This window comes from Empidonax traillii, unplaced genomic scaffold, assembly GCF_003031625.1.
Source record: "Empidonax traillii isolate 1590-97213 ecotype Southwest subspecies unplaced genomic scaffold, ASM303162v1 scaffold362:size563497, whole genome shotgun sequence".
Taxonomy (NCBI): domain Eukaryota; kingdom Metazoa; phylum Chordata; class Aves; order Passeriformes; family Tyrannidae; genus Empidonax; species Empidonax traillii.
The window spans coordinates 508,993-523,013 of NW_020955555.1; the positions used below are offsets into that span (position 1 = coordinate 508,993).

The 14,021-nt window shown below is 42.6% G+C and overlaps 2 protein-coding genes and 1 long non-coding RNA gene across 4 annotated transcripts in view; 1 reads left to right on the forward strand and 2 right to left on the reverse strand.

Moving 5' to 3' along the window:
* On the reverse strand, nt 1-10,740 carry CMC2 (C-X9-C motif containing 2). Of its 2 annotated transcripts, none has more exons than XM_027892686.1 (4): nt 10,639-10,740; nt 7,127-7,264; nt 4,169-4,240; nt 1-2,277 (listed from the first exon to the last, which is right to left on the reverse strand). In XM_027892686.1, the coding sequence occupies exons 2-4, from the start codon at nt 7,205-7,207 to the stop codon at nt 2,203-2,205; spliced, it is 228 nt and encodes a 75-aa protein (XP_027748487.1). In that variant the 5' UTR covers nt 7,208-7,264; nt 10,639-10,740; the 3' UTR covers nt 1-2,202. The 2 variants fall into 2 exon arrangements, with proteins under 2 accessions (XP_027748487.1, XP_027748488.1); XM_027892687.1 differs by lacking the exon at nt 10,639-10,740 and adding an exon at nt 10,372-10,589.
* LOC114061845 overlaps nt 1-14,021 on the reverse strand; it is a 22,451-nt gene continuing 8,430 nt past the window's right edge. Inside the window, exons 2-3 of the long non-coding RNA XR_003572235.1 lie at nt 7,921-7,928; nt 1-1,355 (exon numbers count right to left, since the gene is read on the reverse strand). This is a non-coding gene — a long non-coding RNA (uncharacterized LOC114061845). The remainder of the gene's footprint in view (nt 1,356-7,920; nt 7,929-14,021) is intronic.
* CENPN (centromere protein N) overlaps nt 11,038-14,021 on the forward strand; it is a 7,450-nt gene continuing 4,466 nt past the window's right edge. The window contains exons 1-5 of the mRNA XM_027892684.1: nt 11,038-11,151; nt 11,790-11,979; nt 12,406-12,451; nt 13,014-13,070; nt 13,487-13,563. Coding sequence (XP_027748485.1) covers nt 11,809-11,979; nt 12,406-12,451; nt 13,014-13,070; nt 13,487-13,563 — 351 coding nt within the window. The 5' untranslated portion in view covers nt 11,038-11,151; nt 11,790-11,808. The remainder of the gene's footprint in view (nt 11,152-11,789; nt 11,980-12,405; nt 12,452-13,013; nt 13,071-13,486; nt 13,564-14,021) is intronic.

Consider the following 14,021-nt stretch of genomic DNA (forward strand, 5'->3'; position numbering starts at 1 on the left):
CTTCCAAGTCCTTAGAGATAAAGTTTATTTCACCCAAGGCATCCCCTCTCACCACTCAGCTCACTTTAGAAAACAAGAAAAAAAAACACATTTACCATTTCACCCTTTCCCCTTTCTCTGTCAGTGAAATCATAAGTATTATTGCACCAGTGTTTCTCCACTTCAAGATCAAATTGGCAACATAAACTCTCTCAAACAAAAGGAACAAAACCCAGAGCAGTCAATGGGCACTCTCATCTCACACCACTAGTGGGCAATTAGCAAAGAGAAACAGAAGGATGAACAAGATCAGACTTTCACTAAGTAAACAAAGCTTATCTGTAAAATAGAATTATTGCTGAATGTAGTTCAAAGTATCAATAGAAATTGTGTGTTCCATTTGGTCTTTCATTCACTAAGCACATTGATCTCTGAAAACATGATTCTGACTAATGAGCTGTGTTAAGTGGCTCTTGGATTTTTGTTTTGTTGCTGTGTGAAAGATCGGGGCTCACAGAAGCTGATGAAAGAAACAAAAGCTTCAGTGCTTCTGCACTCAGATGTCAGCTTCTCAACCTAATCTCTGGAACAATTCTCAGTTTATTTATTTACTTAAAGACTACAAATCCTGTTTAAGAGCTTGCCTGAAGTAGGCTGTCATTTCAAATGGAAGAATCAGGGATGCTGAGCTCCCAAATGGGGGGTCTCTATAAAGTACTCTTTGAAAATACTCTGAAAAATACCAATAAAGCACTTCCAACCATTCAAGTATTAACTCAACAGTGCATCATTTACTTGCTCTAAGAAAGCAAAAAGCACATGAAGATGCAAAAACAATTGCTGCAGCTTTTCTTGGAACTTTCACTGTAAACAGTTGTGGTTATGTTTTACCAATTTAACTGGGTCCATCCAGGTGTTGAAAAATAAGTACAATACATAATTCACCTTTCAAAATAGAGCACAAAATACAGTTTTCTTCCAAAACTTCCAAAACATCATCCAATGTACCAAATTCAAGACTATCAGCAATGGTTCTTACAACAAACCATCCAGCTCACTGTAGAATAGGTACCCTTCTTTCAAAAAGTTTCAAGACACTTTGTATATTTGGCTGAATAAAATTAATCTTTTCAAAACAGTCTTTTGTTGCTTGGCAGAACAGAGGCACTATTTAAAAGTGAGGTGAATGCAGCAGACACAGAGAAACAGCAGCTCCATCACAGGGCAAACCAGTGGATGCTTTGATAGGAAATCATCTGAATTCGGTGACTTCTCGAGGACTCTGCAATCTGATGGCAAATAAACAGCTTAAGAGGCAACTTGGGAACACAACACGAGTTTTCTTGCCCACCTGAAAGGCAAATTACACTTCCTTTCTCCAACTGCAACAGTCATAACTTCACCTTTGTACCGGGGAACATGGAAGAGCTGCTTAGCTTGTATTTTTGGCAGTGCTCCTCTTCAAAAAAAAAAATCACTCAGCACACATTGACTGTGCTCCACAAAAACCAAGGGGAAGCTTTGTAAATCCCTGGAAATGTTCCACTGGGAGACTCTAAAGCCGCTTGCTTTGGGTACGATGAACAAATTGTCTTACAACAGCCGACACTGTTCACACGGTTGGCAGGGAGGGGTTTTAATCTCCTCAGCTGAAGACAGTAGTTGCATCCTTTTAGCTCCAATAAAAATACTAGAACTCCCAATTATTCCTGGATAGGAAATTTCCAATTTCTAGCCACATCTGTTTAAAATTTCCTTTTCCTAATCCATGTGAGAGCTGCTTTCACGACGCTACAAAGAGCGATGGAGAAAGTCATTCAGCGCTTTGCAATGAAAAACAAACAAAAAACCCCACACAGAACCCAGAGAAATGAGGGAGAAACTGCTAAGCACGAGGAAACAAATGCAATTCAGCACAAATTGGGGAATATAGTAGCCTTGAATACACAGCACTCCACACACCCCAACTCCTCATTACTTACCAATCATAAAACTACGCCAGAACAAAGACTTGCCACGATAGTTCCCTTTTAGAGGTCAAAAATTAAGTTGTGAGCGATCTATTTATTTATTTCCACACTGGCTGCCTTGCTGAGAATGAGTGTGCAGTAGGTGCATTTATTTTTTCACCCTTGCCCAAACCACTGGTGATAGATCAGGCAGTGTTCAGTCAAATTCCAAGTGAGTGTCCGTGTGGAGCTGCAGCTGCAGCCCCAGCCCCGCTCACTTCTCGGGGCTCCTGTGAGCATTAATGACCCTCTGTCGCTTCACCCGGTTCATGGCCCTGTTTTCTTCATACTGGAAGACAGATAAGGAAATGAACAGATCAGCTGTTGTCATTAGACAGACACAGCAAATCTAAAAGACTTTGTTATCCAGGAACAATATATACCACTGATGCATTAGACAGAGAGCTCTGGTTAGTATCTACATACAGGTTCATTTTTACTTTGAAATTTACATCTACTCCATTAAAATAAAATGTTCCCAAGTTTGAGGTTATTAAGCTAAAGGGTATTAGAACACTTTAATAAAGAAGATTCAGTTAATCTTAGGAAGGAACTTAATTATACAGCGGTTTTACGTCCAACTCTTCACACGTGGGCTGGGCCAAAAGTTGCACTGGTGCTACTTTAGAGCACAGGTCAGGCTCTGTTCCTTTTAAAATACTGATTAATGTGTGTCTGCCTTCTGGAGCACGGATTTGTCATCACAGACTGGGTCTACTTTTGATCCTGGACATCAATTATACGCACAGATAAAGAGTATACCGAGATGAAAGGAACAAAGGCAAATTTGGATTGACTGAGGGTAAGGCATTTGGGTTTTTTTTTTAATGGTTTAAACAAGAAGAACAACAGAGACAGGACTCCAGGATTCCACTTAACATGTAAAATGGAATCAAGAAAGCTTTCACAGGTTAGATGTATGTGTAAGACCACCAATGCTTTCAAGTCTGCCCCTGCACCAGCAGAAGCTTGAAGAGCCTTTCTTTCACTGCAACCAAAAAGGAAACATTGTCATGGCTAAAAGAAATGAAAAATTAAAAATCAATGCATGACTTGGTATATATTTTACGAGAAGCAAATTATTCTTGTCCTTAAGTTAGAGCATATGTTTGTCAACCAGTATCATGACTAAAACCCAAGAAACCCACAACTACCCAATTCTCTATACAGTGCAATAAACTACTAAGGAAATTGATTTTGGAAAGGATTTGCAGTTTTTCATCCATTATACTGATTGGTCTATAACTGAGATAACGACCTGAAACATTACTTAACATTTACAGAATGCTTAACTTTTTCCCATGCCAATATTTAATTTTTCAATAACTCACCCGTGTTTTTACGTAGAATGAGAACAGTGGATCTTTAAAAGCTACATTCAATACTTGTGAACAGCCTTTCAGGGGCTTCCTAGTAATGGCATATCAGTGTAGCCCCATTTTGAGAAGGCAGATAATTATACTCATCAAGAACCCCTTTAATGTAAAGGTTTCAGTGGAAGAAAAATAAGATTGACAAGATTACATGGAGAGAAACTTTTTACGGTTGTGAAATTTATGCCAAAATCAGAAGGTGCCATTTCAAGTCCAGAGGTGTGTGAAAAGTCACAGTTCTGCATTCTGAACGTAGGCCTGACAACCATGAATATAAAGATCAGTGGACACTCCTCTGAAAAACCTGCCCATTAAGACAATAAATCCACTTAAACTCCTGGAATCTTCATTCCTTCGTATCTGCAGATGTAGTACAGCAATATTTTCATCCAGGGCCTAACTCAGCAACTCATTAAGTAGTTTCAGTCACTACCACTGACTTCAGCTGTAGGTGTCACTCATGCAGAAGTGACCATTACTGCTTCATATCCTACTCTGTGCAATTACCAGTGCTCAAAAAAAATCAGAAAAAAGCCCAGAAGCCATCTGTGAAGTGGCAGTTCCTGTCTGCAGTATTTGCTGTGGTAAAATGCCTGTTTGCCTGTTTTTGTGTATCAAAAAATACACCATTCTGTTTGTTAAAGCCAGATTTTACTTAACAAATTTAGCCAAAAAAAAAGGTCTCAAATGCCCACAGCTGAATGTGGTTACTTTTATTGATTTGTGCTACTTAGTAAAAAGTACCTCTAGTCCTGCCCCATTTTTTATTAAGCACTGAACTCTATAAACTGTGTATTTGTTTCTTACCTCTTTCCTTAAGCATTTCCGCATCTCACGGTCGATGTCGTTGCAATGGCCAAAAAATTTCAAGATGTTGTGCTGATGAGTCAGGGAGAAAACCAAAATTACAATTCAAAGGTTGCTTCTTCTGAAACTCTAAATTTCTTGCATTTTTCAATGTATCCTGGTCTTCTTTTCCTTTCCTTTTTTTTTTTTTTATGAAAAGTGATGTTTGGTAACTTTTTTTCCCGACCAGCCAAAAGTTCAGAGCTACTCCTGACCCTCACTTGAGCCACCCCCACCTTGCTGAAGGTTGAAGGTATCCCCCCTGTTGTACAACCAGACTAAACAAGGGCACCTGAGCTCAAGCTATTAATGTAGAACATGCATTTTACGGATCTAAGAAGTCAGTCTGACAACTCTCACACAACCTTGAATGACGGACTAAAAATAAATATTCTGAACTCCAGGTTGAGATAAAAAGGCAACGTTCTCCCTGCTTTAGTTTTTGTTATTTCTTCACAACTAGGCAGTCAGAGGACTCTCTGCTCCATCGTACCAACCACCTGAGGAATGGGTTGTTGTTCCAGAAATTGCAGGCACTGGGCTTAATTGCCTGAAACATTAGAATCAGTATAAAAAAACAGGGTATTAAATTTCTCCAGATCTTGAGGTTAATAAATAAGAGGCAATTAGCACCTTTATGACACAGCTCATCTGTGGGCCTTACACATCTTTAAGTGTTCCTTAGTTTCTGCAAAACTGCAGGTCTCGTCCTCATGGGCATTCCCAGCATATTCACCAGAAAAATCTGTTCTCCTCTGAAGGATCTCCTGAAGCAATTCCATATTATCAGCCATCAAATCACTCCCAGAGTGCCTGTTCTAGGACTGCTCTGTCAGAGGATGCTTCCTGCCATGCCACAGAACCCCACGATGGAATGTGGCAGCAGAGCATCCAAGTGCTTTGGAAGATCTGAAGGAGTGGAGGTTTTAGTAGATATTTGCAGCTACACAATCACTGGAGACAACTCGGCCAATCTTGTGCACAACTAATGAATTTAAAAAAAAACACCAGGAGGAACAAAAGAGATGAAAATGAAATTACTTTTGTATGCTGGGAAGACCTCCATGCATTTCCACAGCTGAGGAGCAGCGGGTGGATTTATACAGGAGGTGCAGGGACACTAGTAAGGATTCAAATGGGCCAAGATTCCAGCCCACAGAACATCACTGGAAGCAGGAGTGGGTTAATAAAGATTATGACAAACACTTAACTCTAGCAGTGCTATAATTAGCTTGTTTACACCTCTCTGCTTTATAAAGGGCATCAGGTGACTCTGAAGCAGTTGCATGAAATAAATGGTCACCTCAGTGCACACTGATCTGGCTTTTAAAACGTTTTCATTTCAGCTAATACAGATTTAATTTTGTATTCTGCTCCCATACCTGCATGTTAAATCTCAAGGTGAGTGCTCACATTTCAAGCCAACTCCACTCTGACTATGCAACTGTTTCATCTGTGTTTATTTAACCAGATTCCTAAGATGTCACTTCTTGGCTCAGATTATGAGGGAAAAAGAAAAGGAATCAGTTTCTTAAAAATAGTTATTACACCTATTCCAGTGGTACAATTGCAAGACAATATGCATTTCTTTCAGCTGCAGCCTATAAAAATTAAGTCTATTTAAAGCACATACTTGGCAACAGAGTGGAGTTATTAAAGAAATCAAAATAGTGACATCAAATAGGAATCCCATTAACCTCTCCTCACTAGATGCAAAACCTGATATGCAGGGAAGGTTCTAGATTAGGAATAAGGTAAATCAAATTGGCTGTTGTGAAAATACACATACAGGACACCCAATTAAAAAAAATAATGTTTTTCATCCCTCAGAAATAGTAATTTAAATTGTAGATGAAGGTTCCCAGGATATTTTGGCATTGTAAGAAAAAAGCAAGTAGTCACCAATAACTCATTAAGATCACTGAGTTCAGATTTCATTGACTGCAATTTAAAAAGAATATTTCAGTGCATTCCCCTTGAATTTCAGATGAAAAAGTATTGCTTCCTTTCAAGTGAGGGTGAAAGGAGCCATCCTCACCCTTCCTGTTCCGAGACTGCCTCCCAAATATCCAGCTGAGCATGAGACTGACAAAAGTGATTCCTCTTCATGTGAAGACCAACTTCAAACAAAGCCAAGAGAATATAACCCTGTGCGTGGCTATTATTGCTGCTGCTGGTCCCTTCCTCAGTCACACTGGCAAAGGATTCCTTGGAATACCTGCTGCCAAGGAATTCAAGTGCCCCCAGAACAAGTTCTGTTCTCAAGGCAGGCTGATCAGCTACATTACACAACAAGCCCATGATACCTGCATCTTGACATGCATTTAAAGCAAATGTAGAAGAGGAGTCTTTTATTATACTACAACATTAATGTTGTTACCAAAAAAACTAAAAAAGGAAAGAAAGAGCCTCTGCAATCTCTCAAATTACCTAAAACATTTTTAAGTAAATCAAAATCTTAGAATTTACGGATAACTGCATTAGAAAAAATTATCAACATCGTATCTGAACATGGAGGTGAAAATATTTTAGATTGTGTGTAAGGATTGGTGTAAATCACATTTTGGAAATGCCACGACCCTACAAAAAGAGGGCACGTGAAGTTGTTTTAATTACTGTTTTCTTGAGGGGCACACAGTACTAAAAGGTGCAGAAGTTATTTCAGCCCTTAAAGTAGGTCCCTATGTATCGAGCTGGAGCACAGGAAATTTGAAGGTATGCTGTATTTCTTAAAAAAATCCCTGGCAAGGTTTTACACAGTCATCAGATCCCTCTTCAGTGAAAACACTCCAGCTCCATTTCATGGCTGTTCTGCCTAGAGGAGGGTTTGCTCTTCATGATCATGTAATATTCTCACTAATTTATCTGACACTCATTTCCCCAACCCACCCACTCTTTTCTCTGCTCAGCACTCCTTACCTCCTTGTGACACTTCTTGAGCAGACTGATAATTAGGTTACACTCTTCAGTGTGCAGATGAGGAGACAGGTCTGGATGCATCTTTAGTTAGGGATGATTTCAGTAGCACAGGGGACAAGAACCCGAGAAAATTTCCACCTGCCAACACTAAAATGGGAAAGTATCACTAGAAAGCTTGACTTAACACACATTATCAGCAGTATTTTAACAAAATGTATTTTAGATCAAAATGCAGCTTAATACGTATAATTTATATTACACTGTAAAGTTATTAAATCCAGCACATGTCTGATCTTCCACACAGCCCAAACGTTAAAAGTCAACTAGAAGTTTATAATCTTGGCTATCATGGACACAAGCACACAGTTGGGATTTTCATTTTCAGGGACTCTCTAGCAGCATTAATCTTTCTTGAACTGCAGATTATCTTTTCACTTCCCTACTTCAATTTTCTGCTTTCTCGCTTTAAGAAAGTGAAGTGAATGTGATTTTCTTTCTACCTTCTACAGAGTTGAAGTAGAACAGGAAGCACAATGCACTTCCATTACAGCACTCTGAGAACTGGCACCTTTTTTATCTACAGGCTTTTTAATAAGCCCTAATCCAAACACTGGTGATGTTTTAAAAACCAGTTCTTAATCAGTTCATCAAAAGAGTTATGATTTTTTTTTTTAATTATGCACAATTGGAATGTCCCTTCTGGTAACTCCATGTTGTTTGTTTGCTTAATATTTTGTCATTCCCTCTTCTCCCAAGGAGATCACCTTTCCTGCTGCAAAACATCAGGCAAACACCACTACAGCTTGTACTGAACAGCCATCACTGTCTTAAACCTCCAGCTGAACAGATCAGGCAAATACAAACAGATAGTGGTCAGATATTACAATTGCAAAATCCCCCCCATTCAGCTGCAGTGCTGGCAGCAATAATCCACACTGCTGTTTTTAGGATGCTCAAGGAAATATGTTCAGCTTGAAGAGGTGCATACACTAAAGTACCCACTACTTCCCACCATGTGCTCAGCTTAACAGGAGTTAAGATTTCCACAAGCAAACTAAATTTTAACATTCCAGACATTTAAAAGCCTCTTGAGAACCACGAGAATCACGCTCCACATAGTGTTGTGAACATACATAGTGATTTCTTCCAAAAATCTTCCCCCATCCTATCTGGAAGTCTAATGTCACACCACACTTACTCCTAGCACAGAAGTTGTTGGAGACTGTACAAGTTCCTTAAGCATTCTATCTGACAAATTAACAAATGAACCTTTGGAATTATGACAGCAGGAGCACGACTGGAACAGCAAAGTGATTAAGAACCCTGCTGTGTTATTGCCACCAGCTTTTGACTGCACGCCACACAAAGTCAATATGTTTTAAATTTATCAGTGGAGGTTTCTGATAGCAGTGGAGTTAGTGCTCCCTGGGGAGGGTGACCTGCTCAGTGGCTGTTGCTTTACTGGAACACGTGTGAACCCAGATGATTATTAAAGCTCTTCATCATTCAGCCTCCTCAAAGAGCCACCCGAGGGGGCTGTCTGGGAGGGAGGAAGCAGGAGCAGCGTCCCAGGGAAACAGGGAATGTGCACATCAGCACAGGCCAGAAAGTCAAACAGAGCACTTGAAGGAAAGACTTGGTGAGCTGTGCACGTCAGCAATGAAAACCTTCCAACAACTCAAAAGCATCTTCCAACGGCCCCTCCTGGTAGGACAGAAGCTACAGATCAAAGGGCCCAGCTTTGCTTCAGGTGCCACAGAACACAAACATTGCTACGAACACTCAAAACAACACCCACCAGGCGGCAGCAGAACCGAGCAAAGCAGAACGTGGACTCGCAGCAGGGAAAGGGGAACAAACCCGGAATTCCTCTAAAGAGCCACTCTCCACGCTTAACATTCATTTTTGCACTTCATGTCACTGTCTAACTTGAGCCAAACCAAACATCTGGGGTCTTAAATTCTCAGTTATATAGTACTGTTCTGTTTGGCATTGGGAAAAAAATACTTACAATCCAAACGACTTTGTTTACTCAAATCGTTGGTGTTTTCTGTGAGACTGTACAAAGTTTTAGCATAAAAAAGGATTCAGCTCCACACCCAATGGTATCACTGATGTCACTTCAGCAGAACTTCTGCATTCCCAGGGTTACCTTTTATACACAAAGGATTTTTGGTGACAAGCTTTGAATACTTGGATCAGTCATTCAGTGAAACGAGAAATCACAGTTGATGCACGCAATCTCAAAACAGAAGGGATCTCTTTAATAAACCACTTTTAGCCAAGTCTTACAAGAATTAGTCATAACCTCTTGAATTTCAGTCTCTAAAACTACTCTAAAACCCTACTATTTTTAAAAAACTTTGATTAACGAGGTTCAGACCACTTTCTGCTAACATTTCAACATCCCTGACAGCAACAGAATGAGCTCACCTGCCACTTTTAGTAGTAAGTATCTGATCAAACTACATCATACCTGATTTCACACCTAGTAAAGCAAGAAGGTGTTGGTCCTAATGAATAAAGCAGGTTGAACACCAGCTTGAATATCAACCCATTTCTACAGTTTTATTTCTAAGATGAAGGGACTGAGTAAAGCACAAGAAGGCATTAAGGTTGTGTTCACATAACAAACATCAGCATAATTACAGGACAATTATTCTGACATACAGCCAGTGCTACTGCACAGTATAACACTGTATCACAATTACTGAAGGTGTCTCTTCCTATTCCTGCTATGCCTTGAAGACAATATGCAGTCAAGAATGACAAGACCCAACCAGCATAAAAGTAAAGCATCATCCAGTGGGAGACAGATGTCCCTGTCCATGGCAGGGGGTTGGAACGAGATGATCGCTAAGGTCCCTTCCATCACAAACCATTCTATAAGGACAAGGTGCTGTCACCCAATTCCTGTTTTGCCAGCTGCTCTTCTACTTTGGCTGCACCCACGACACCGGGCTTCGTTTCATCCCTGTTTCACGAATTTCCCAAAGATCACCATAACCCCAGTGCTGCCAGCAGGATCTCCCCGCTTACTGTTGAAACAGCTGGGGAAGAAAAGAGAGCAAGAAAATCACAATTCCCTGCTGGAAAACACAGGCTCTGACCCCTCGGGCAGCCAGAGCCCCTGACGAAAGGCAGAAGATTAAACACTGTCCGAGTGACACGGCTGTGCCACGGGGTGGCTGCGAGGGGCCGGCTCTGTTACCAGGGTAAGGCGGGGGGTCCCGGTCCCCTCGAACCCGCGCTGTCCGCAGCTCCTCACTGCTCCCGGCAGGCCTTCACCCAGCGGCGGGACACACACATAGACACAGGGACAGCAGCTGACAGCACCCACAGCGGCGAGACCCGCGGTCCCCTCACAGCCGCCCTTCCAGAGCCCTCCCTGAGCCCCGCGGGGAGACGCGCAGCGAGCGGAGCGTCCCAGAACGCGGACCTCCCAAGGTCAGGCGGTGGGGAAGGGAAGAGCGCGACACGGGGAAGGAAGGAAGGAGGATTTCCCTACACACCTTCTTTCCCCTCAGGGTTCCCTGAGGCCCCGCCCGAGGCCGCCCCTCACTCTCTCCCCGCGGCGCGGGGCAGGCTCAGGGGCAGGCGCGGTGTTGTGAGGCGGCCCCGGCCGGAAGCCGCCTCAGTCAGGAGGGCGCGCGCAGCGCCGGGGCGGGCGGCGCTGTGATTGGGCGGCCGGGGCCCGGCGCGGGCTCTGATTGGCTGGTTCGAAAGGCGGGCGGCGCGCGGCGCGGCCCGGCCCGAACCCGCAGGGCGGGAGCGCTGAGGGGCGGCCGCTCCGCTCGGTCCTGCCGCTCCCGCTGCTTCGGCCGCTCCGCTCGGCTCCGCCGCTCCGCTTAGTTCTGCTGCTCCGCTGGGTTCCGCTGCTCTGGCTGCTCCGCTCGGTTCGGCTGCTCCCGCCGCTCCGGCTGCTCCTCTCGGTGCTGCCGCTCCGCTCGGCCTGGGGCGCTCTGCACGCCCGTGCCCGCCGTCTGAGGGCACTCACCGGACCGGACAGGCAGGAACAGCCCTGGGTGAGTCCCAATGCCCCGTCTCTCGCCTCGCACCAGGCCTTGGGCAGGGAGGAGAAGTTCTGAGGGCGGGAGTGAGGGCACTTGGTTTGCTCAGAGGGGGAAACTCATCGCGGTTTTCGGCTTCCCCGTGAGGAGCAGAGGAGGGGCAGGCACTGATCTCTGCTTTGTGGTAACCTGTGACAGAGCCGAGGGAATGGCTGGAGCTGTGTCAGGAGAAGTTTAGGTTGGATACCAGGAAAAGGTTCCTCCCCCAGAGGGTGGTCGGGCACTGAACAGGCTCCTCAGGGCAGCGATCACATCACCAACCCTGACAGAGCTCCAGGAGAGCTTGGACAACGCTCTCGGGTACTTGGTACAGTCCTTGGGGTGTCCCGTGCAGGGACAGGAGTTGGACTCGATGAGCTTTGGGGGTCCTTTCCAACTCAGAATATTCTCTAGTTCAGTGGTTCTATGAAAGTTGTTGCAGAAGCATTTGAACTCACTGTTGTTGATGTCTGCCTGAGCCTGTGGTAGTGCCATATTTAGGACTCACACCAACCTGCTGCCACTCGTGCCAAGGTCAGCTTTGTGCACCTTCAGAAGGATCAAATCCCCCGAGCCTGCCCATGCCTTGGTCTTTAACTTCCTTAACCATTCAGCTTTCCAGGTGGCTCCATCATGGACGAAACTGTGGCTGAGTACATCCGCAGGACTGTGCTGAAAATCCCCCGGGATGAAATCAAGATGATGCTGCAGAAGTGGGGCTTTCTCTCTGAGGCACAGCTGCAGACTCTCAACTTCCATCAGCTAAAGGATAACATTTCCCAAGAAGTCGTTCAGCTCTGTGAGGTAAATCCTTCCCTTTGGGAACTGTCAGTGACAGACAGGATGCATGGTGAAGCACCATCAAAAAAAAATCATCTTTGGCCCTAAAACAGCATCAAATGGCAGTTTGTAGTCTGGAAAATGCAAAGCTGAGCTGGTAATACCATCAGTTTTGTCTGGTTTATAGGAGTGTAGAACTGCCCCATACTAAGTATGAAAATACATATTTTGAGCTCTAAATTACACAAGTTGGATAAAAGCTCAGTGTGTTCCACCTTTGAAAAATGAGTGCACCCTGGGACCAGGGGTGGTGTCTTTGAGCAGAGTGGACGTGCTGGGGGCTCCAGTGCAATGGAATTTAAACCCCCAATACTCAGAGTTTTCACATGCTGAGCAGTGGGATTGAGCATTGTGGACCTGCAGTTCACCATGCACTGTTGTTCTTTCTAGGAGAACTCTGCAGACATAAAGCAAGCAGCTGTCCTAGATGTAATTTGTAAGTAAAAAATTAATTAAAATAGCTTTTTTTTTTTTTTTAGTAACTTGATAATGCCCTTAGTTACATAGTGATTACTGTGGGGCAGCACTTGGTGTAAGCAGATCACATTTGAGATGAATTTCACTGTAGATGACCTTGTTTAAGAAAAGCTCAAAATCAACAAAAGCACTTTTGCTTCTTCTGAGGCCTCAATAGATGGGAAGTGTTGGAACCCACATCCAGCACACAGTTATAAACAGAGATACAGGTTTGTCTCCAGTGTGCACCAAACCCTAAAGCCAGGAATTCCAAGCTCCAACAGGGAGTGACAGGCAAACCTATCAACAAATGCTCCAGTTGGAACTCTTAACTCCAATATTAATTCCCATCTCTTTTCATAAAAAACCTGGTTTATGTTTGCTATGAGCAGTAGTTGAAGAATGCTGAATAAATTATATTGCATTAGCAGGAGTAATCTTTTTTTAAAGTAACCTGCCTGTAAAAGTATTGTAAAATTCTTTGTTCCTTTAATTACTGTTTGACAATACATTATGTTATTGAGCAATTCTGCCTTTCCTAGACAACCACATCTACCAAAACAAAAGAATGTGGAGTGTTTACCAGATGAGAAAAACAGGTAAAATCTCTTTCCTTGCTTCCTTTCCTTCCTTCCCACAGTTCTCAGCAGCTTAGTGCTGTGCTGCCTCATATCCTACATTTTAAATATATAGTCTCACATAGATTTCTTCTGTAGAGATATTTTGAACATTTTACTGCAGTTTAGCCCAAATTTTTCAATGGAGATATCTTTATTGTTTTTAGAATACTTTAAGTTCTCAAGCGATTATTAGAAATTAGTGACTACTAATTAAATATTAACCTTTTCTCTATATAGCAATAATGAGGGGCAGACTTGACACACACTTTATATAAGGTTATGCAACTTCAGCTTTTTCTGCTTCATTTTCTTGGAGCAAAACTAAAAACAACTCTGAACTAGTTCTTTTACAAACAATTCTAATTTCTGGGTTGACTTTTCCCCTCACGTAACAGGAGAAGAACTGGAATATTTTGACTTAACAGACTTCAAAAAGAAATTTAAAAGGAGACTTCGGTCAGCCTTGAAAAACGTAAGAATGAATCCATTCTAAGTTTTGTTGCACAGCTCTGGTGTCAATATGTTGTTTTCATAACCTTTCCTCACAGTTGGTGTCAAAAATTAAGTGGAGTTATTCATTTGGGAGTGATAGGAACCGCATGTGAAATAGCAAAAATGTACTGCATATCTGTTCTAGCAACTTCACAGTTATGCTGGAAGGGATTAAAATGTGAGTTTGTCTTAAAATGGGACTGACTGCAAGAAAGTGGTGGTGTCTTCTTATCAAATCTTGGCTGTATTTGAGGGCACAGTAAGTTGGCATTTCTTTGCCTGTTACTCAATAATAACACACAACAAAAACCTTCTCAAACAGGATGGAGGGAGTTTGAAGTAGCCATTAAGCAGGACAAAGGAGTTCAGTTATAATTTAGATTAGTAACAACATTGTATTCATTTCTTTTTAATGCTGGCTTTGAAGTGGCATTTTGT